Source organism: Schistocerca cancellata, chromosome 7, assembly GCF_023864275.1.
Source record: "Schistocerca cancellata isolate TAMUIC-IGC-003103 chromosome 7, iqSchCanc2.1, whole genome shotgun sequence".
Taxonomy (NCBI): Eukaryota; Metazoa; Arthropoda; class Insecta; order Orthoptera; family Acrididae; genus Schistocerca; species Schistocerca cancellata.
In genome coordinates this window covers 157,382,818-157,406,569 of record NC_064632.1, presented here as the reverse complement: position 1 = coordinate 157,406,569, position 23,752 = coordinate 157,382,818, and the positions used below count along the sequence as shown (strand labels likewise).

The window sequence follows — 23,752 nt, the reverse complement described above, 5'->3', positions numbered from 1 at the left end:
ATGGCTTCGAGTTAAACCGGAAATAACGTAATTTACTTGCTGTGAAATACTGAGACGTCTTTCGTCGCTGTCAGTGACGTCACGTAACTGAAGAGTTAATAGCGTACCGAGGAAGGCCACGTGAGAGCAAAGTCTCCAGTCGATACACGGGAAAAAATGGACAACCAGTAAATGCTGGCAGTAGTCAGTTTACAGGTCTTCCGTTGATCCTCTGGCCTATCTCAACGCGGACGTCATCTACCGCTCCGCCCCCCCCCCCCCCGTCTCCTCCTCCACCCAAACCTCCATCCATGCCCTCCCCCCTCTTTTCCCCCTCAGTACCACACCGGCCGCGTATAAAACTGCAACGTCGTTGAGCGGTTACAGTCAGGAGCAACTCGAGGGACATCCCTGCCTCTTCTCCAGGACACAGGACCACAGTCCACCATCGGCAGCCACCATGCCAGACTTCATCGCGGACAAGGCCCCTCGCGATCAGTGAGTAGTGTAGACGGTATTTTCCCCTGTGTTTAACACAGTGTCCAATTAATTATAGGCAGCAAGTTACTGGAAATGAACTGACGATCTTGGCAAGACTCACGTCGTAGTCATACACTTTACAACGTACTGACAGGTTTCCTCATTGTCAGCGGTAACTAAAGACTGGCAATGAGATATATGATGATCTTGGAAAGGAACTATCCCAGTATTCACTAGAAGCGATTTTCCTAAATCGCGGCAACCCGATGTTATACAGCAGTACACATTTGGATCGAGTTATTTCGGAATAAGATGTACGTATCTTCGGCAGTAGACCAGCTTCTGGGTAGCGACTTAGGACGTCGGAAATCGATTGTGTTAGTGCTATCCTCTGGATCTTGATCTTGAACTTTGTCAACGCGAGCAGGTCTACGTCTACGACCTCGCCAATCTGCTTAGCCTCAGTTACGTTTCTATGATTGTCTTTAGAGACTCCAACGAACACCCTTTTCCACATGATGTAGCCGCACGAACATTGCTGCTAAAAGTGTAACAGAAGGCAGTATCCAGATTTCCCGCAACAGCGAGAGTGGCTTCCAACAGTACCAACGCTAAGGTGCTGGCTTATCTCTCTAGAATACGTTACTCTTCCTGTTTTCTTTCCGTGAATGACACGTATACGAGGAAACTACTCGGAGATATTTACTTCCAGAAAGGCGTACAAATCCTGGCTTCAGTCTTTCTTACCAATGAGTCGATATTCTCTTCCTGACTTGGACTGCTGTCTTTGTCGTAGACTTGGGAAAATTAGTGCAATTCCGAAACTCTTTTCTGTCGGCCTTGTACGTACATCAGAACAGCGTGAAAGTGAATTCATATTAGTTACTTGTCAAAATGCGGTTTATGACGATACCACTAGACGTTATGGATCCATGCAGACGTGACAGTGACTGGGGCTTGTCATCCACGGTCTGCATAAATTTACCACGGGCAGCCAGTTGATTGGGGGTATGGAAACCGTTAACATCCTCTTGTATCTGGCCTGTCTGAGAAAAACTGGGAGCGCTTATAAACTGTGTTGCCATCATAATTTTGATATTTAGGAACGTGGAGTATGACGGGAAGATAAGTGTCTTCTGTGACGCAGTTTCCATTGTTCGAAAACTATTATCAATGTGTGAAAGTTCGATACGAGTTCAGACGTAACGAAGGAGCAATGTAAACACCGAAGAGAGGCAGTACATGACGAACGGTACTTTATATGTGTTAGCCACTCAGTTTGCAAGCTACGGAGAAATGGATGCCTGTATGCTTCCGCTCCAAATCTTTCATTCCCATGATCCGTACATGAGGTTCAAGGTGGAGGCAATACAATCGTTCCACGATCTACTTCGCATCCCGGTTCTCTACATCTACATCTACATCCATACTCCGCAAGCCACCTGACGGTGTGTGGCGGAGGGTACCTTCAGTACCTCTATCGGTTCTCCCTTCTATTCCAGTATCGTATTGTTCGTGGAAAGAAGGATTGTCGGTATGCCTCTGTGTGGGCTCTAATCTCTCTGATTTTATACTCATGGTCTCTTCGCGAGATATACGTAGGGGGGAGCAATATACTGCTTGACTCTTCGGTGAAGGTATGTTCTCGAAACTTTGACAAAAGCCCGTACCGAGCTACTGAGCGTCTCTCCTGCAGAGTCTTCCACTGGAGTTTATCTATCATCTCCGTAACGCTTTCGCGATTACTAAATGATCCTGTAACGAAGCGCGCTGATCTCCGTTGGATCTTCTCTGTGTCTTGTATCTACCCTATCTGGTACGGATCCCACACTGCTGAGCAGTATTCAAGCAGTGGGCGAACAAGCGTACTGTAACCTCGTAAACTCACAAATGCTTCCCGACCGGTCGCCCTCTTCCAGAGGGTTTCATGAAAATTATCTGGGTATCTACGTTATACTTTTATGTTGGCTGTAGCGACCTCGTACGTGCTGCAGCGTCATCTGAATTCCTTTTTATGGTGTCAAGTCTATGTTATGAGGACTCCAATTACTACAGCAGTATTCTAGAATGAGTCATACTAGCACCTTGTATGATGATTCCTTGCCGTAAGGACTGCCCTTTCCAGAAGGACTAGAAGAGTGAATTGTGTTTGCGTTGAGACTTACGAGGAATGATTGCGAAAGGGGAGGAGTTCATTTTTCGATCATACATGTCGCACTGAAAATATAACACAAGCTCGGTGAAGAGAGACTAAGGAAGGACTCACCTGACTTTAGGGAATCAGCTCAAAATTGCCCTGAAGCTTTTTAGAGGGGCCACGGAAACAAGAGATGAGAATCGGCCAGACGAAAGATCTGCAGCATTCGCTTCCTGCACGAAAGCCCGGTGTCACAAGCACTCAGACATTGCTTGGTAGACTGTTTTTCAGTGGAAACAACAGGAGAGTAAATAATTCTACGAGCTGCCAGAGAAATAGCCCCGAGTAAATTATTGCAAAACCATTGTCGAAGATTCACTGAAGCATTAACTGTTCAGACAAACTGTTGCACATGTCACGCACTAGCATATATCTTTCATCTACGTATGTTTCTGTGAAATTCCTCGTAAAATAATAATAATAATAATAATAATTGGAGAAGGGCTGTTTTGATATCTAACTGAAATGTTACCATTGCGAGAATTGTAAAGTACAGGGCGCAGAACCAGATGACAATTGATGAATTCCCATCAATCTTCACCTGCCTGTCTTACTATTGACAGAACTGCATATAATCCACAGCCATTATCAGAATCTCCGTATCTAGCCAGTAACCCTTTCGCGTAGATGTTCGACATATTGATAATGTGGCTGATGTAACGAACTGCTCAGTGAAGCAAGTGACTTTATTTACGTGGCTGTTCGATGTTTGTGTTTCGCTGCCTTCCATTATCATTTCGCGAGAACCAGGTAACCTGCTGCAAAATAAGGAAAAATTACGCAGGAAAGGAAATCTGCGCGTATTTCTTTTTTGCGTTCACTTCAAGGTAAAGGCATCCAGAATTACTACAAGCGGTTGTTTGTGGAATTCGAAATATAAGAATTCTCACTACCGCCTTTTAAGCTTTTTAGTTGTGCGGCATTTAGCAATTATTTCAAACTGTCTTGAATGGTTCCAAATGTTGATAACTTTTGCGTCAACTCAATGTAGTTGTTTATGGATGTATAAAAATAGTCATTACTGCCTGAAAAGATCCAAATGAACGTTTAGAAGTGTATATTATAGGTGACCCTGCAAAATTGGAAATTTGTGGTAAGGTCTTATGGGACCAAACTGCTGAGGTCATCGGTCCCTAAGCTTACACACTACTTACTCTAACTTAAACTAACTTACGCTAAGGACGACACACACACACACACACACACACACACACACACACACACACACACACACACACACACTCACACACACACACACCCATGCCCGAGGAAGGACTCTAACCTCCGACGGGGGAAAGCGCGGACCGTGACAAGACGCCCCAAGACCGCTCGGCCCTCTGCAAAATCTCTCACAAGATAGTCAAAAGGAAAACTACGAGATTTTATACCGTGTCCAGTATGATACACGACATGTACATCCTTGTCTCACGCATTCCTTGTGCTGCCAAGCAGAATGTGAAACCCATCTTTAGTTATATCTCGCGTATCCTTTTCGAACCGTCGTGAACACATCGGTGCACTATAAGTAGGAGATTTAACAACGAAGTTATTCCATTTCTACTTGGTAGTCGTCCACTTTATCTAGGCTCTCTCAGAAGCTAAGCATATTTATAAAAACTCAGAGAAGCTTAATTTATTTTATCCTGGCCAACGCCCCCTTCCCCTTTTACTTCATTCCCATCTCATTTACGGGATTACTCTGAACGATGTGAAGAAGAATATAAACTCTCGTCGTTTCATGTAATTTACCTTCACATTTTCTCAAATGAGGTAATGAAGGCAGCACAATATTGCGTCTTATAAAAATGATTTCATTTTCGTTTGGGATAGGAATGTAATCAAATAGGGCCGTGTGTAAGATGTCTACACTCGAAGCTCCACAAGAAATACTTGTGTTATTGGTCAACTATGAGCAGGCGTGTTATTGTGATGAAACAAAGTCCCAAATGGCTCCACTTGTAGCCACTCTTGGATTTTTCGGGAAGCTTGGGAATGTTTTTTCAGCAGATCTATCAACAGTTAATGTCTCGCCTTCTTCAGGCATGTTCACGTTAACTTATCTACTTGAAGTGAAGAAAGTGCAGACAGTTTCTTTGTACGCATCTGCTCACAGTACGACCAACAATACAAGTATTTCCTGTGGAACGTTGAGTGCAAGCACTTCCGCAACCCCCTTACATTAAGCCCTAATTTTTATCCCAAACGCAACTGCAATTACACGCGTACTTATATCACATTACATTAAATTTGGTTCTTTTTGCTGAACATCGAAAGTTGTACAACATTCAAAGCAGACAGCAGATGCACACCTCCATTTGCTGTATTGACACCTCGAACTCGAAGGCTGCTGAAAAGATCAACATTGGGTTGCGATAGTTCCATCTCACGGTATTATGTTCTGCCACCTTATTCTTCCCCTTTGATGGACGAGCATAATTAGGGAAGATGCTGACGCATTACAGCGCAGCCTCATATTTGAGTCAGATACATAAATACACACACCCCTTCATGAGTTAGGAGGCGGAGTACAGATTTTTGTGTAATGTTCCCAAGTTAGTGTGGTATGCACACACTCAGGGCCGGTTTAAAAGCCCAGGCGACACAACCCTTCACTCGTACAACTGCACGATTTCTATGCAGTTCATTTGACAATTAGTGGCGAAAACTGACACTGGTGAAAATGTAAGCGGAGAAAAGGTGGGAAAGGGGTGAGGCTGGGGGAGGGAGAGGGGGGGGGGGGTTCCGGCCGTGCACATACTACATCCCTTTCCAGTATGAAGCAGTTTGCGTAGAATATTAGAAATAGTGTGCTGCTGATAGAGCGAGGGTATTTTTAAATCTCCGAATACTTATTCAGTAATATCTATCACTGGTGCCCAGACTGACTTTGCCTACAAAACAATTTCTTTCATTTCTGATTTCCTTCCACCAGTGAAAAAGACATCACAAAAAATCACCGGATGCGATCATTCAAGACACTAGATTGCACTCAAAGCTTCCCTCAAATTGCAAGAAGACTTTCCAACTACTACTACTACTAAGATATTGCAAAAACACAGTGTAATGGTTTAGCACTCCAGACTCATATTCTGGAGGAGTGATGCTCAAATCTCTGTCAAGCCATCCATGGCCTTTCTGCTATTTTTCACAGACCAGTTTCAGCGAATGCTAGGGCGACTCGTTCGAAAAAAAGATATGGTAGGTTTCCTGCACTCTTTGTCTAGTCAGAACTGTAAGCCCCCTCTTAACTATTCGCCAAAACGGCCATGAACCCTAAACTTCTTTTCTGGTTCTGACAGTGTGCGGAGCGTGACGAGAGAAGGTCCTCCAGTATTTGAAACTTACGCATTGACTATATGAAATAGACATTCAGACGCTGTACTGAAAAACAGACGCTTTAATAATGGTCAGCGATTCGCGTAACCTCTGTGTTAAAGCTGATGCCTCTTCGTAGAAGGATCACCAGTCAGGTGAATGACCACTCACGTTCTCCCCATCTTAATTTAGAACAGAGTGTATTTAACAATGGAAACGAAGGCGCAAGGAAGACCGCTTAGTGTGTCACGAAAGTGCTAATTACCGTACTAACAGCAGTTTTAGCATAACGACACGCGCATGAGAATTCAAGAAGCCCACATTTGTGTCTAGCGACAGTGTATGTAGAGCAGTAGCTGAACAGCATTTTGTTTCAGCTTATCAGCAGATAGCTAAAGTATAATTCATACTGCATCTTTTAAGAAGAGATGTATCAAAATTCGCCGAGCAGCCTAGTGCCAAGCAAACGTGTATAAAGAATCTAAACACTTCTTAGGATGGTCTCAAATGTCACATCTCTAAATTGAAATATCATTTGCCCCAATTACAGCAAGAAAAGATCTAGTTAAAGATGTATACATCATTCTATTCTAGCTATATGGAGTACCAGCCATTTTCACAAAGACGAGTGTGGAAAAATCGTCCTTGGAATTACATTCAAATTGCCTACTACGTGCTCAGATGATAAGCCTCTCTTTGTCAGCTCGCAGGATAAAGTGCTGTTGAACAGTCTACCCAACGACATTTTGTAAGGAAAGAAACGTGAAAAACAGCGGCATTATTCCACTGTATCAAGCAAGTCGTGAACGTTACTGTTATCTTCATACACAACACACGAGACGAATCATTTGTATTTTATGACTGATGCTTACCTCTGCTCAAAAATAAAGTTGTAATCGGTGATCGTATCACTATTTAGGCATTACGAGTAGTCAGTCCTGAAGGCTGAAAATAGGCTGAAGAACTCCGTTTTTCGTGTTAATTTCTCCGTATTTGAGGGCTACAAGCAGATAAAAGCATACCATGTAGACACAGGTAGCAGATCAGCTACTTTCTATTTTTATTGTATACTGTGAATTAACTGTTAAGCTTTTAATTTATTACTGTTGCCAAATTTCCTTTCTTTATTATTTCGTAAAAATGACAGATAAATCTTCAGTCTTTTAAAGCAAATGAAGCATTGTAGTTCACTGTCACGTCACGTCCTAAAAACATTTCCAGGCTAAGGTTGGTGGGATTCTACAATGTACAGCAAGTGTCCGGCGCAGACAGCGAGAAACTACTCTAGCGACCCAATGGGGTCTTATACACGGCTCGTAAACGCGTGCCTTAAGCCGCGACACACGGTGAAAGGGACAGTATTGTGTCACTAGTGCTTTACCAATTCTTATGCCGTGTTTTTGTGCTTGCATCTGTCGGCATTGTTATTATAATAACACTGATCACTTTTCCCATTTTATATAATAACACAGTATTTCAACTCAGTGCAAATTTTAAGAATAAAAATTACTTTTTTTTTCAATGTCGTGTTTAAAAATGGAAAAATTTTAGCACTGCTACTATGGCTAATTGATATTTCGTTTTTTTTTTACTCAGTTATTAATGAAAATAAGAAAATATCTGTTATAACCGACACCAAACAAATGCCGAAAAATATCGGCTTAAAACACTGTTATGGGTTTTAACGGGGCTTTCCTGTACCTACAGTCGAGTCGGCATCTCTATGGCAAAGCCACAGTGTTGTCGCAGGAATATAGACAGCTACTGTATTGTTTTCACCTGCAACCATTATGGCTATGTAGGTAATGGCAACAGCGTTGTTATCAGTCAGGGATCTACTTGTATTGGCTAGATTACAGACTATAAAGCCTCAAAGGAAAGAAACTTATTTCTTCAGAAAGGCAGTAGACTAATGGCGACAGTGGAGTTAGTCAAGCAACTTCATTATTAGTGCGGTGGCTGCAGATTCCAACTGATCCTTGCTTATGCATAATAACGGTTAATGGTAAAGAACTGACAAGAGGACTGAATTATTTCCAGTCAAACTTAACAGTTGTTTTCTAAATGATGGATATGATCAAATCAAGGAACTAGTGCAATGTTTCTGGAACGAAATTTTACTTAGCATCAGAATGAAAACACATGTAAAACTTCCTGGCAGAGAAAGATTGCACCCTGGACCATGACTCGGTCCCAAACTTTGCCATTCATACACTATGCTGAGGAGTGAAAGATACATTCTGGAAGCAATCCCTGGGCTGTGGCTATTTCAACATAATTTCTTTCTTCCAGGAGTGCTGGCCGTACAAGGCATGCAAGGAGAACTTTTGTGAAGTTTGGAAGGTAGCACAGAGATATCGGCAGAAGTAAATCTGTGGGGGCAGGTTATGTGTGAGACCTGAGCAGCTCAGTTAGTAGAGCAGTTGACTGTGAAAGGCAGAGGTTTTGTGATCAGGTTTGTGTTCCAGTCTGGCACAAACTTTCAAATTATTGCAATGTTTTGACATCTTGAGGTGTCAGGTGCTCTGCCAGATATCAGTGTCATCCATGCACAATATTTTGACATCATGACTTGTCTCCATCAGGTATTACCTGCAGCTCAGCACATGATGAAGACTAGTCATATTGTCAAAATATTGTACATGGACAATACTGCTAACCAACAGAACAACTGTCACCTCAAGATGTCAACAAATTGCAGGGAAAGCCAGAAGAATTACATTTAGTGCAATGTTGTTGAAGGACTGAAATGTTAACTACCCATGCATTTTATATTTACCAGTTTCAAACTGGGTTAATATGGAGTGGAGAGAGTAAGCTACGGCCAGCAGTAGTGTGTCGTGGGAAGTGTGATGCTAGGTGGTAAAGTCTGTCTTACTTATTTAGTGTTGCCAATCACAGCATGTGCTTTCTTACTTACCTGTATCACCTACTACACAGAGATTCATGCAGACATAGAAAGTAGATAAACACACAAGTTTTTCATGTAGATGAAATAAATCAGTTGAATAAATAAAAAGTTCAGAAGTTCAACAATGCTACTGTATTTGTTATTGCCCTAACATACTGTTTAACTATGGAGGTTAGCGTTTGTGATTTCTTCTTATTCTTGTCCAGATGTCATATTAGCACACAGGAAACAGCCAATTACTTCTATATCTGGGCAGTTGTCTGGTACTGATGTTTTGCCAAAAGCAATAAGAAACTGAATAAAATCAATTTTTAGCTGAATATTTGAGGGAACAAAGTTGAAAAATTCCAGAATTTCTTCTGTATCAACTGTAAGTGAACTTAGAACTCAGTGTTTGATCCACTGACACCAAGTGCCTCATGTAAAATGCTCTGCACACAATTTAATGAAGCATCACAGAATTATAATATGCACAAAAAATTGCATTTTTTTTGGTTCACTTCTTCCATGCTCTGTTCCAGATGTACTGCCCTTGTGTCACGATATGCGAAGACACTATCACAACCAAATGTTGGTCTCTTCAACCACCTGAGAGGTGTTAATGTGACAAATGGAGATGTGCATCTGCTATCGCCCAAGGTAAGAAATGTACACAAATTCATCTTCGACTGAAAGTCCATTGCAAGTAACTAAACTTAAGAGATAATATAAATATAAAGATGAATTGTACTGTGTGCCACTAGACAATCAAATGAATTTTAATTGGTACGCAATGCCAGTAGAGAGCATACAAGAGTTTCACACTAACTATTAAAGTAACAGTGACAGTAACAGGCATGTAAAACTGCGAAAGAGATACATGGATGTCATTATGTTCACCTGTCCGTGATAAGATAACCAACCCCCTGTGAACACAAGCTTTAATACCATCCTTTTTTTCGTAGCACTATTACAAGAGAAGAAATAAACATATTCACATAAAGTAAAACTGCTGTTGAAATATTGAATTTGTTTGAATACTACTTTCTAATAACAACTTAAAAAATTGATACATTTACATTTTAAATCTCTGTATAAATAGCATGAATTCTGATGTCCCCAGATACTTGTTTTAATTTGCTAGGTAACTTGACAAAGGTACAACATATCTTCATTAAAATACTTTATCACTGTAAGGCTTTTAGGGACAAGGGTCATGGTGTTATTTTCAAAAGCAATAAGTAAGAATGTGGATAAGATGTTTGTACCTCTTTGACTTTGCACATTATTACTACTTTGGAAGTGACTAGACATAATTATAAAGAAAGAATGTGCCCACTTGCAGTAAAAAAAAATGTGAAACAAAGTCAAATGGGTTTTAAATTTTTGACAAGTGTAGCAAAACATACAACTGTAAAATGGAAGAAACAAAACAACAATGGCCCCACGCATGCCTTGCCGTGTACGCATCAACCGGCTGTGGTGTTCTGCACAGGCTCTACTTAAATTATATTTTTTGCTATACAGATCTGAAAGTGACTGTACAGAGCTAAAAGAAACAATTGTAGTGGAATTTTTGCAATCATTGATAGAAATTAATTATTTTTAAATTAATGACCTTAGATTGCTTTCATATGTGAGCACTAAATTATGTAAGCTATCTTCTATAAAACAATTGTAAACAAAATAAAAGGTTATGAGTATATGTATATAGTCTGCCACCCAGTGTCGAGTCAGAGTATGCAGTATGCAAGATGATCACTGCCCCAGTATTTCCAAAGTCATGCATGTCAGCACAGTATTAGCAAAGTGAACCTCTAAGTGCAATGTGTTATGGAGAACTTTTCCGCCTTCACACAGCACACTTAGCAACTGCTATAAAATGCTGAACCCCTTTGCAAGCTGCAGTACTGCTTTCAGGTCCATACTGTTATCACTAATTGTTGTCTGTATTATGACAGCAGCAGACAAAAATAGTATGGTTTGGAAGGGGAAAATGAATGCTGTCAGGTCCTAACTAGGCACCACAGACAGTAGGACAGCATAAACACTGTGCTAGAGAGCACGCTGACATTTAGTGTAGCGACTATGCACACGAACGAGGGCCATTCTGCACATGCTGCCTACATTAATTGTGTGCTGATGTTTAGTGGTGACTGATTACAATATCAAATTTCCCCATGTTTACTATTGTAGCATTGACAATTCTAATGGAAAAAAGTATTAAACATTATTTACGTTTCTTTTTCAAACAAAGAATATGACACTTTGGCTGCTGTCAGAATTTGGCTGCGTGTATAAATGCACAAATTGCCCACCTGCTAGTATCAAGCCTGTACAAGCAAACTGCATTTCTGTGACTTGTTGAATGTGACAGATAACATAATGTAAAAAAAAAATATGTTCACTTTAAAGGTGCGTGCCTACTTGGAAGAGACGGTGTCCCTGTGTCAACCAGAGAACATCCACATCTGTGATGGCTCTGAAAGGGAGAATGTGCACCTCCTCAACCTAATGCAGAGGCAGGGAACGATACAAAAGCTTGCTAAATATGAGAACTGGTAAGTTTTAATTTGGCTTTTGTTATTAATCTGTATTTGCAAATCTCAGTAACAATGCTATCACACCATAAACTTCCTGACAAAGGGAATTAAATTAAACTTTCATTTTAGTTGCTATGAAATTTCTTGAATTCTTTGATGGAATGTGCATACATTGAATGTTTAACTTTAATTCCCCTCTTGATTTGCATTCTCCAGAAAGTAATCTAAAACTTTCCTAAATTTACGTTAAATTATGTCTAACATTCTGTTATTTATAGCTTTACATGCAGTCTTCAATCAAATTAATAATATTTTATCATTTTATTTTGCATTGCTTACTTACAAAGATCTGAATACAACATTGTTCTTATCTCAAAATCTGAGTTAATTCAGGAATGATTCTCAGACATTATTTTTTTTAAATTTTGGAGTGTACTGTGTAGAAGATGTGCATTTTTCTTTAGATCTATTTAATTTTTCACATTCTAATGTGAATCATCTACATCAGTGTGTTTACTCTACTATACACAATAAAGTGCCTGACAGAGGGTTCAATGAACCACCTTCAAGCTCTCTCTCTACCATACCACTCTCAAACGCCATGTGTAAAAAATGAGCATTTAAATTTTTATCTGTGAGCCCTGATTTCTCTTATTTTATCATGATTATCATATCTCCCAAAGTAGGTAGATGCCAACAGAATGTTTTCACAATCGGAAGAGAAAAATGGTGATTGAAATTTCATGAGAAGATCTCGTTGCAATGAAAAACACCTTTGTTTTAAGGATTGCCACTCCAATTCACATATCATGTCTGTGGCACTATCTCCCCTATTTCGCAATAATACAAAACGAGTTGCCTTTCTTTGAACTTTTTCGATGTCATCCGTCAGTCCCACCTGATGCGGATCCCACACCACACAGCAATACTCCAGAAAAGGGTGGACAGATGTGGTGTAAGCAGCCTCTTTAGTAGACCTGTTGCACCTTTTTAGTGTTCTGCCAATGAATCAGTCTTTGGTTTGATCTACCCACAACATTATCTATGTGATCATTCCAGTTTAGGTTACTTGTAATTGTAATCCCTAAGTATTTAATTGAATTTACAACCTTTAGGTTAGTGTGACTTATAGCATAATGGAAATTTAGTGGATTTCTCTTAGTACTCATGTGAATAACTTCACACTTTTCGTTGTTCAGGGTCAATTTCCACTTTTCACACCATACAGATATCTTATCAAAATCATCTGTTATGTTCTACTTTCAATTCATGTTTCAAGCACAAGTTTCATTGCTTTATAGTCATATCTGCAGATAAATGTTCTTCACATAGAAACTAAATGTGGCGGAAAAGTCACAAAAGTTTGCACGATTAACAAAAGAACATTTACTATTTCCTCCTTTGCTAACATCATTGTCCATCAATGGGTGGAGCTAGTAAAAGCCTTCAGTAAAAGAAGTGCACTTGGGACTAAAATTTCCTTACATTATAAATTGTTCCACAATGACTTGCTGAAGTTCACTATTATATTTACAGTACCAAAAATGTAAATTGTTATTTTAAAAAATGTTTGTTTGTTCAGTTGGCTGGCCAGGACAAACCCGGCTGATGTTGCCAGGGTAGAAAGTCGCACCTTTGTCTGCACAACCAACCGATCTGAAACAATTCCTGATGTAGCTCCAGGTGTCAAAGGAGTTTTGGGAAACTGGATGTCACCAGGTCAGATGGAGGAAGCCATTGGTGAAAGGTTTCCAGGCTGTATGCGAGGTAAGTGCAGCACATTTGTACCATTTTTAAGTATATACTAATGGAACTGTGATTAAATTAGGTAAAACCAGTTTTCATTTATGCCAAATATTATTTACCTATGTATAGAACATGGAGGTTCTTCACTGCTTTTCTACATATTTATTATGTGAACAATAAAGATAAGCTTGTCTTCAGCAAAGATAACTTAAATATGACACTTTTGTGTAATTTGTGTGTACATATCTTTTTTATTGTACTTTCTACCATTTCTTGTCTGCTATGACATAACTTTCTTTGTAACATATGCACTGTACATTATTAAACTGAACTTTCTCATACCGTCATGATAGATCTAACAAATTTGTCATATTGGTCTTGAGATCAAATAAACAGAGCTCACTTATAAAAGCAATCATTATTCCCATTCCTAATATTTCTACTGAATCTTTAAAAAGCTGATAGTTCTTACCAAATCTGCTTTCATGCTAAAATCTAATGTTTCTCATTTTGCAGGTCGGACTATGTATGTCATTCCTTTCAGTATGGGTCCTATTGGTTCCCCTCTGTCAAAGATTGGTATTGAAGTTACTGACTCACCCTATGTTGTGTCCTCAATGAGAATAATGACGCGAATGGGAACCCCTGTGTTGGATCTTTTGGCAGAAGGAGCAGATTTTGTAAAATGCTTGCATTCTGTTGGCAGCCCAGCAAAACCAACAAATGAGTATGCTAGTTGGCCATGTGACCCAGAAAGAACAATCATTCTACAGAGGTATGATTAACTTTTTTGTGGTAGCTTATTTAGAAATTTACTGTTCAAACATTACAGTACCACTAGATAGAAAAATATAACAAGAAAAGAGAAGAAAATAAAAAGTTTAAACAAAATGTGATGGACTTACAGAAACACAATGACTAATTAGTCAGAATTATAGGTGTTTATAAATTTATGAGGGTCACCACTGGGGTAGTTATTATATATATTCATTATGTTTACTGCATGTGTAATAAATTTATGTAGTGAAAATGGAGACCAATAAGCTGTTCACAGAAATAGTAATTGCTATATTTACTATTTAAACATGAGAAGGGCAATAAAATAATTTATTTATAGATTTACAAGCATAATATGGTTTACAGAAATCAAATGTTCAGTTTATTTGTTTGCCATAGGCCTGACAACAATGAGATAGTTTCTTATGGCAGTGGTTATGGTGGAAATTCTCTTTTGGGCAAGAAGTGCTTCGCCTTGCGTATTGGATCAACCATTGCAAAACGAGAGGGTTGGCTTGCAGAGCATATGCTTGTAAGTGTCAACAATACTTTCCAGATGTAAAGAATCTGGCAAATCATGGGATATAGCTTCTCCCTTAACTCTACTATCTCATTTCAGATACTGGGTATCACAAATCCAGCAGGGAAAAAGCGTTACATAGCAGCAGCTTTCCCCAGCGCATGTGGGAAAACAAACCTTGCTATGATGAATCCAACATTACCAGGATACAAAGTAGAATGTGTAGGTGATGACATTGCCTGGATGAAATTTGATGAAAACGGGCAGCTTCGTGCCATAAATCCAGAAAATGGTTTCTTTGGGGTTGCTCCAGGTACTGTTTTATTTCTCATTTGTTATACGTAGCAGAGGGTGTGTGTGTGTGTGTGTGTGTGTGTGTGTGTGTGTGTGTGTGTGTGTGTGTGTGACACATTTTTATTACTACCAATGCTTCTTTTTTAATAACAGGAACATCAAGTCAGACCAACCCAAATGCAATGAAGACCATATTCAGAAACACCATTTTCACCAATGTTGCTGCCACTAATGATGGAGGAGTATTCTGGGAAGGACTTGAGAAAGAAACAGACCTAACCATGGAGATCACCGACTGGTTGGGGAAACCATGGGACAAAAACAGTGGAAAGCCTGCTGCGCATCCTAATTCAAGGTATAAACTTTACTAAGCGTGGAGGAATGACTGTAGGTGTTTACAGTCAATTACTTATGCATGAAATGCTGGGTATCCCCTATAGATTCTTGAACTATGCAATCAATCATAATGAATTGGTATGGTGGCATTTATATTGAGAGCAATTTCAATGACTACTAATTGTAGTAACTGAAAATTTTTTTGAAGTCTTTTCTCTTATAATTTCTGGAGATATCCTTTTTTGCATCAGTTACAGAAAAAAGTGTAGCTTACCTCAGTGAAATATAAAATTGTCCATCATAATTTCAGTAGTCATGTTGTGAGCTCTTAATATATAATGACATTGGGTGAAACAGAGAAGCAAAGATGACATACGTTCTACAGTAAGTACTAGTGCACATTATTGTGTAAAGTGGTGAATGAAAGGGAATCTTTACAGGCCACTTAATGTATGTCAGCTGGGATTTGTCTGAAATGTAAAAAGTGTAAAACAAATAAATTATACATAATGTTGCATGGTTGCTTATTCTGAGACATTTCTGGGATAAAATTAATAATGTGGCAAAGAAAAGGACACGTAGAATGAATCTGATGTCGAGTTATGGAAGGAAAACTTCTATTTACTTCATGATAGCTAAAATAAACCTGCATGACAAATGGCAAACAACTACAGGGTCTTCCATTCTGCAGAATATGGAAACTGACTGAGGAAATAATCACTCAGGGCCCCAAGTCAATAGAAACACAACAAAACAGAACAATATATATCATTATATTTAGTTGTGCTTGTAAAGCTTCAATTCCTCTTTCTAAATGAAAGAACTTCCACTTCCAAAATTTAGCAATCTGTGTATGTTCACTCTTAAGTAATCACTGATCCATACACATGAATCTCTGTCACACATTTTCTTGCCTTTTTATTTTCGTGAAAAGTAGTATCACTACAGATGGCAGGAGTTCTAGTGTGTGGCGTATATCTGTCTGGATTATACAGCTTTTTGTATATTGTAAACAGCAGCTGCTGCCTACCACTATATGCATTACCATAACTTCAAATTCATCTACTGGTAACACATTTCTTATTGGACAACTGCTTCTGCCTTTCTTGATGCAAGGTTATTTAATTTGTTTGCTTTTCTTGTTGCTGTCCCCTGGCCCCTGGCCCCTGTGGCTCTTTATAGCCCAGATAAATTCCTGATGAAATAAATGTTTATTCCAAAAGACAAAATTGGTAATTTAGTTCATTTTGGCATCAGAGTAAGATAGTGAAGGATGACTGACAGAAAAATACATCAGTAATGAATCTTATACTTCAGTAATCCATTTTTCATTTACAAATGCTAAAAGAAAAAAAAATGAGAGAGCTGTAGACACATTGCAAAGATGGTAGTTATAAGGTGTGGACCAGATAAGACACACAATGAGTGAGGTGGTGCAGTGGTCAGGATACTGGACTCACATTTGGGAGGACAATGGTTTAAACCTGTGTCCAGCCATCCCGATTCAGGTTTTCTGTAATTTCCCTGAATCACTTTTGGCAAATGCCAGGATGGTTCCTTTGGAAGGGCACGGCTGATTTCCTTCCCTAACCCCATGGGGCCAATGACTCCCTGTTTGGTCCCCTCCCCCAAATCAACCAACCAACCAACTAAGAGAGACACATTTTAGAAAATGAGTTAAAACAAAATTCCTTGCAATCTACAGTAGTCATTTACATTTAAAGCATCTAAATGTTCAAAGATAAGTAATTATAGTCAGATGGCCTGAAAGGTCAAATGAACACAATGATTTAAATGAGAACTATATGGAATTTGGGGAGAATAATTATATTTTAATGTCTGTCACCCAGTTATCAGAAAGTTAATGAAATTCTTTGTAACAATTGTTGCAGGTTTTGCTCACCAGCAGACCAGTGTCCCATCATTGATCCTGCTTGGGAAGATCCAGCTGGAGTGCCCATTGATGCCATATTGTTTGGAGGGCGCAGACCTCAGGGTGTCCCTCTTGTGTATGAAGCATTTAACTGGAAACATGGTGTATTTGTTGGTGCTTCTATGAGATCAGAATCTACAGCAGCAGCTGAACATAAAGTAAGCCCTTGTTATTTATGTTCAGCAGCAATTTTATGCAATAGAGTACCAAATTCTTATATGCCACCGCAATATGACGATAATCTCAGTACATATGTAATACTTACATTTTGATTTTCAATTTGAATTTTATCTTGGGAATATTCGGAAAACTTGATAGTAAAGTTTCATTATCTAATGTGGTGCATAACATGCATTTTAAAAATCTTCTTCACTGAAAGTAACATAGCTACTTCTTTATTTCTTGGAGTTGTAATTCAGTCTCACATTTTGGATATTTTTTTCTTCTTGCACCAAATCTTCTCAGTATTCTTTTAGCGGTAAGAAAGAATAACTTTTTCACACTAAACAGTTGTCTGTGATTGAAAATAATAAGTACTGCTGCTTAAAAAAATTCTGCTAATTACTTAAAAGCAAAACATAATGGAATGCAGACCCAGTAATTTTGAATCCTGTTCTCAATATGTCACTTAATCTTCACCATAGAGCAATAAAATCTTTTAAGTTGCTTATTGTTTTAGATTCATATGCAGTGATTCATTTACAATACCCACATAATCAAAATAGACGTGAAAAAGCCAAATATTTGTAATGAAAGATATGGTTGAGTACCATCCTATGTTGCGTTAGGAAGTATCCTTTATTTATTGATGGTGACTAATGAAGAGAGCTCTTCACATTGCTCATTGTAACTTGTCTCCTACATGATAAAGTATCTGTATTGCCATTTTGATTATTTACTATGCTTGTTCCACACATGCATACATAACTGTACTCCATCACTTAAGTCACCATCAATATATAAGGGACATCCTAATGCTACTTACAACAGAGCTCCAACATTTCTTTCATTAAAGCTGTGGTCCCATGTCACCTTCAGTATGCTGGAGATCTCCACATATTTGCAGTGGTAAAATGTTCAGTTTGTGACAATTTATTTTTTGTGAGTGAAATTAACTACACATAACAATTAAAGAGGAAATGACACTGTCAATCATTTCTTGCAGGGGAAAGTTGTGATGCATGATCCCTTCGCAATGAGACCATTCTTTGGCTACAACTTTGGGCACTACCTCTCACACTGGCTGAGCATGGAGGCACGTAAAGGTGCTAAGTTACCAAAAATATTTCATGTCAACTGGTTTAGGAAAAGCAGTGAGGTGAGTATCATTTCTTCAGATTATATTGTATTCATTAATAATATTACTCTTGAATAATTCTCATGATTATTTTCATTTACTGTTAATGCATTTTTCATCGTTCCTTTTCAAATTTCACTGTGATAAATTATGAAGACCTGTTGGACAGAATGGTTCATAAGTTAATTTTATGACCATGTGCTAAATAGTGCGTAACTTACAGAAACAGTTTTACATTATTTTTTGACAAGGTCCTGTTTTTTTTTAACTGTGGTTGGTTTACTAAGAATAAGCTAAAAGAAAGAACATGGTGTTTTCCGCTAAAGTATCTCGTTCCATAGTCAACAAACTACACAACTTTACAAGAAACAAAATACAATGTAAGTCAGAAATGACGATGAATTCTGTTTGTAGTTAAGGATATGCATAAAGGATTTGTAAACATTTTATTTACCAGTTTCAATACTGAAACACACTTATTTTTCGTGACATGAGGCACATGATTCTTTTTTAAATTTTTAAAAAATTGTTCTGTATTACACTCACATGTTTGAATGAAGTATTGTGATGTAACACGACTTCTAAAAATAAATATTTATGGATTTTTGTAGGGCAAATTTCTATGGCCTGGATTCGGTGAAAATTCTCGTGTACTTGACTGGATTCTGCGTCGTATTGAGAATGAAGATATTGCTGAGCAAACAGCTATTGGTTACATTCCAAAGAGTGGAACACTCAGATTGGATGGACTTTCAGAAAAAGTCAATCTGGAAGAACTATTTAGGATTCCAAAGGACTTTTGGCTTCAAGAGGTAATGATACTCAACTGCAATAACATTTTTCCATACAAATACACATTAAAATAAGCAGAATACTGTGATTGAAAAGCAATGTTTTTCTCCTCTTGTTGTATGTTCATAACCATATCTCCCAAGTATTTCTCCATTTAATCCCTGTTTAGTCTATTTTCCATCAACTTTTACCCCTCTTTAGCATTAAAGGATTTGTGCTTCCAAATGACTGTGAGTGTTCGTCACTGTTCCCAATTGCTAAGTAAAATATAATTGTCCATATCTACTTCATTTAATTGGCATTCTTTTTATAAATATTGGTATAAATAATGTTAAGATTTTATGTAGGGTGGATGATGTTTCAGGTTCATGATGTTGAAAAATACTTCAGAGAACAAGTTGGAAAAGACCTACCCTCAGCAATTGCTGAAGAACTTAACCGATTGAGGGAAAGAGTACAAACAATGTGATGAAGACTAGGATTTAAAATAAATGCTACATGCTGCCCTATGGAGTGCCAAGTGCCCAAAAGCCTCAGGAGAAATGTTTCCCACTAAACATCTCATCAACTATATTTTTTTATGATGATTGTGTTATGTGTTTTTATACTGCTACATTGTCCTTTGTAAAATGGAAAAAAGGTTTTTGTGTGTGTGTGTGTGTGTGTGTGTGTGTGTGTGTGTGTGTGTGTGTGTGTGTGTGTGTGTGAAAGAAAATTTTGTGGTAATGCCAAACCCCGTAAGCAAGACTGAGTGTTAGCGTGCAAGTGGAAAAACAAGAAGGCATATGAAAATAACGTGTGCCGAATGACTTGTTATTGTTAATGAAAGTATTTCACTTTGTGAAAAAGATATTTACAGTATTCAGTTACAGTTCGTTTTGTAATAAGAGTTTGAACAATTGTGTTTTGTGTTACATGTGAAACGATCTGAATTTGTCCTTTTATTTGTACCTTGGTTGAGAAAAGTGTGTAAATTGTACCAAATGTATAATAAATGTGTTAAAATCTGGTAAAATGAATGAGTTTCAGTATTCCTACATTATGTTCCATAGAAGATAAGAATTACAAGCAAATGCACATGACATGACAAAAGGAAGAACAGATTAAAATGTAGTCTGTAAACCTGCATACAGCTCTGTTCAAATTTGAAAATTCCAGACATAAACTGTAGATACTAAGTTTCTCATTGATAGATTTATAGTGGCTGAAGTACTACTTTAAGTAATTTACAGACAGAATGCAATGTATATAAGCAAATCTTAAGCAAATAGTAATCTATTTCCCTTGCAATAGGCTGTAGGTTGAGTTAAGAACACTGGGGCTCTCGCTATTGGATTGGAACTGCAACACTTGTGCTTTACAAAAGCTTAAAAATGTCATATTTCCTTCTCAGGTCCTTAGGAGTGATAGCACTAAACTGTAATCCAAAGCGATAATGGACAGTGCATCAGTTGAAAGGCAGCTGCATGAACCAGTAATGGAGTAAACTGTGACAAGTGTCACTCGTGAAATCATTAATGATCAAGAATTCAGAGAAGGGCAGTTACATTAGATATGTGTATGAGTGAGGGGCTTTTCTCAATGAATTGTGTCTCCCTTACAAAGTAATAAAAATCATATGTTTTAATAAACGTAAATTTACTTCATTTAACTAGCTGCTGCAACTAGTGTCAAGAGTGGCTTTCTGCAGAGCAAGCTTGTGGCTCACGAGAGGTCTGGCTGTGTGATGCTACCTCGATTGCTGGGGGCATGTTAAGAAGTAAAGCCTTACCCGTTCCCAGGCGTCGTTGACATCTCAACATGTATCCGCCTGCCTTTCTCATAGTGCTGTGGCTGTGTTTTCTTACACTACGTGCTCATACTCAGTGTGCTATGGATGCATTCAGGCACAGTACCAAGAATTTCTTAAGACACACAGCTATATTTCTGCCCAGTTCACCTAGCAACTCAAAGATTCAGTTGCTTAGTTTTTGAGAGTGCTGTTTGGGTCTCCTGTTGATGTTTGACTTCTCTGTTCTTCAGTTTTGGCATTAAAGTACAGTTCTCTTTGTTATTGTGTTACATACAGGTGGAAAAAATTTAATTTTGCAATGAGAATGCAAAACTTTCAAGTCCAGGTACACTAGATACTCCACTACCACCTCTCACTATGGCAACAGTGAACCATCCATTCCCATGAGAGAAGGTATCGTTTATGTCCAAGCTAAAATTAAGTGAACATCCAAGAAATAAACAAGGTCCATCGACGAGGGCATGGGCTGCAACACTCTTGACTGGAATGCAATTTTTCTTGTCTCCTGATGTTGTAGTAAGTTCAATGTTTTCTATATTTTTGTAAACCGGGGCGCGCCGCCAAGGCCATGCGTCAAGCGTGATTACGTAACAAAACTGTTGCATCCTTGAGCCCCCGGTTCTAGATGTACCCTTGTCCGGTTAGTGGCTGACGCTACAGATCTTCATTTATGAAAATATACAGTACAATCAGATACAAATTTTACATATTCACATACACCTTTACCTTTTATCCAAATATATATAGATTCATTAGGATTTAGTTTTCATTTGTTACATGTATACAATACAAGTGGTGACGTAGAGTCATAAGCTGATTTACCAAAATCTTTATTAGCAATTTCAAACATATGATAGGTACTTGGACTTGAAAGTTATGTTGATAGAGACATTATGGCCTATTGTACCTACCATATGGCAGAACTTGCTAATAAGGACTTCGGTAAATCTGCTTATATGTCGCCTTCTGCATTGTCTTTGTATATCGACCTCATCGTCGCACAACAGTTTACAAAAATATAGAAAACATTGAACTTACTACAACATCAGGAGACAAGAAAAATCACATTCCAATCCTAGAGACTGTGGTTAATAGAGAGATATTGATTTTTCAGTATCAAAATCCATAACAGTTCTTCTACAGAAGATCAAAGTAACAGGCCTGAATTGTGTATTTAGCAGATACAGAACACCAAATTATTTGACCTACAAAGATGCAATTTATTGTCCATAATACAAAGACTGAAATAAGTGAGATGGCTCATATCAAAAGAAACGCTTTAGCATCACCTTTGGTTGAGATAAAAAGCAATTTCCATTCTTTTAAACAAGAATTTTCATGATCGGACTTACATACACAAGCGTCAGCTAGGTAACAGGGTTATCTTGAAAGATATATCGTATACAGTACCAGTGACACAGTACCTAAAGCCAATAAATTTCATCCATAAACCCTATATACAAGAATAAGTTAGTTCTCAACTTGCAAAGTAGAAAGATGTGAAATCTAACACTGATTCATTACTGTTTGTCTCTCTATGGCTCAGGCAAAATATTAGTGACGATTTTTGCTTCAGAGACATATTTTTAATACACCGGTTTTCAATGAAATTATGGCCTAACAGTACACTCTGTTCGGTTTTCAGAAGGCTTAACTTCAGTGACAACTCTGTTAGTACTGGAAAAGAATGTTTATTCAAAATAAGAACATAAAGTTACTGGGGTACCTGTCTGAGTTTTATTAATATTTTCATGCTATAACCACACTAAAGACCAAATCCAAAAGCAGGGTTGTCAATGAAGTACAACACTTAGCACTGAAAGTGCATTTTTAGTGGGACTGAAAGATCCTCACATTCTGGTCACATTGTTATATCCTCTTCAACATGAGCAGCAAGAAGGTAGCCCCTCCCACTGAAGCTTTACATTTGTCAAATGTGTCTTTAAGTTTATTTGTATCCCCCATTTTTGATCTACGCCTCTGGACTGTAGCAGTGCTTCATACAAAGGACATGGATGATGTTTGTGCTCTTTTTTTCTTCTTAATGAAGGGTCATAATTCTCAACTTCATATGTGACATTGAAAAAGTGACAGATATGATACAGCCCAAATTAGCTCTTTAGTAACTTTTCTGATACCCACTTTTCGAACAGGCATAAAAATTCATACTAAGTTTTCTAGCCTGTATCTCACTGGCTGGTGCTTGGTATTATAACGCTCTCATCTTTCTCCTGGATGTCCAGGATCCGTGTGTGAGCCACTTGCCTTACTTCTTTGGTCCTGGTGATTAGGTATTTCACATAGATATCCTATCATCTGGTTGAAACAACAATAGGGTATCCATTGTCATTTCATTCTCATGACCAAAGAGCAGAAAGAATAGTTAAAGCCTAAGTGTCTTGCTTCACCATGTAGTCTGTAGAACTGGTTGAGGGTCCATACAATCTTGAGGTACTCTCTCACAATTGCAGGGCAGTTCATCACAGACTTGAAGACTATTCAGAAAGCATAAGCTATCATCATCTCAGCACCTTCCTGAATTTGTATTAGAACTGCATCCACTCATAAATCCTAGCATTGGTGTGAAGTTCTGTCTCAGCTTTCTCATTACGCAATGCCAGTACTGGAGTTGCACCTCATTTCAGGAAAATTTGGTGTCTTCCTGCAGTAATTTTTGCAATGGATTTGCCTGGTTACAGAAGTGTACAGCTATATCTACACAGGAAGTCTGCAAGTCACCGTATGTTGCATGGTGCAGGGTACCCTGTACCACCACTAGTCATTTCCTTTCCTGTTCCACTCACTGATAGAGCAAGGGAACCTAGAATTCTAAAACAAATTGATGTCAAGTATATATGAAG

The 23,752-nt window shown here is 38.4% G+C and overlaps 1 protein-coding gene across 2 annotated transcripts in view; it reads left to right on the top strand.

Moving 5' to 3' along the window:
• LOC126092225 (phosphoenolpyruvate carboxykinase [GTP]-like) overlaps window positions 1–19,805 on the top strand; it is a 142,135-nt gene extending 122,330 nt beyond the window's left edge. Inside the window, exons 1-12 of one of the 2 annotated variants that reach the window (XM_049907718.1) lie at window positions 371–477; window positions 9,404–9,521; window positions 11,277–11,422; window positions 12,987–13,171; window positions 13,667–13,925; window positions 14,327–14,459; window positions 14,547–14,760; window positions 14,895–15,096; window positions 16,970–17,168; window positions 18,176–18,328; window positions 18,919–19,119; window positions 19,464–19,805. In XM_049907718.1, coding sequence (XP_049763675.1) covers window positions 440–477; window positions 9,404–9,521; window positions 11,277–11,422; window positions 12,987–13,171; window positions 13,667–13,925; window positions 14,327–14,459; window positions 14,547–14,760; window positions 14,895–15,096; window positions 16,970–17,168; window positions 18,176–18,328; window positions 18,919–19,119; window positions 19,464–19,568 — 1,953 coding nt within the window. In that variant the 5' untranslated portion in view covers window positions 371–439 and the 3' untranslated portion in view covers window positions 19,569–19,805. Of the gene's footprint in view, window positions 1–370; window positions 478–9,403; window positions 9,522–11,276; window positions 11,423–12,986; window positions 13,172–13,666; window positions 13,926–14,326; window positions 14,460–14,546; window positions 14,761–14,894; window positions 15,097–16,969; window positions 17,169–18,175; window positions 18,329–18,918; window positions 19,120–19,463 lie in introns of those variants that run through there. The other variant, XM_049907719.1, reaches the window with a different exon arrangement.
• The last annotated feature ends 3,947 nt before the right edge of the window (window positions 19,806–23,752 follow it).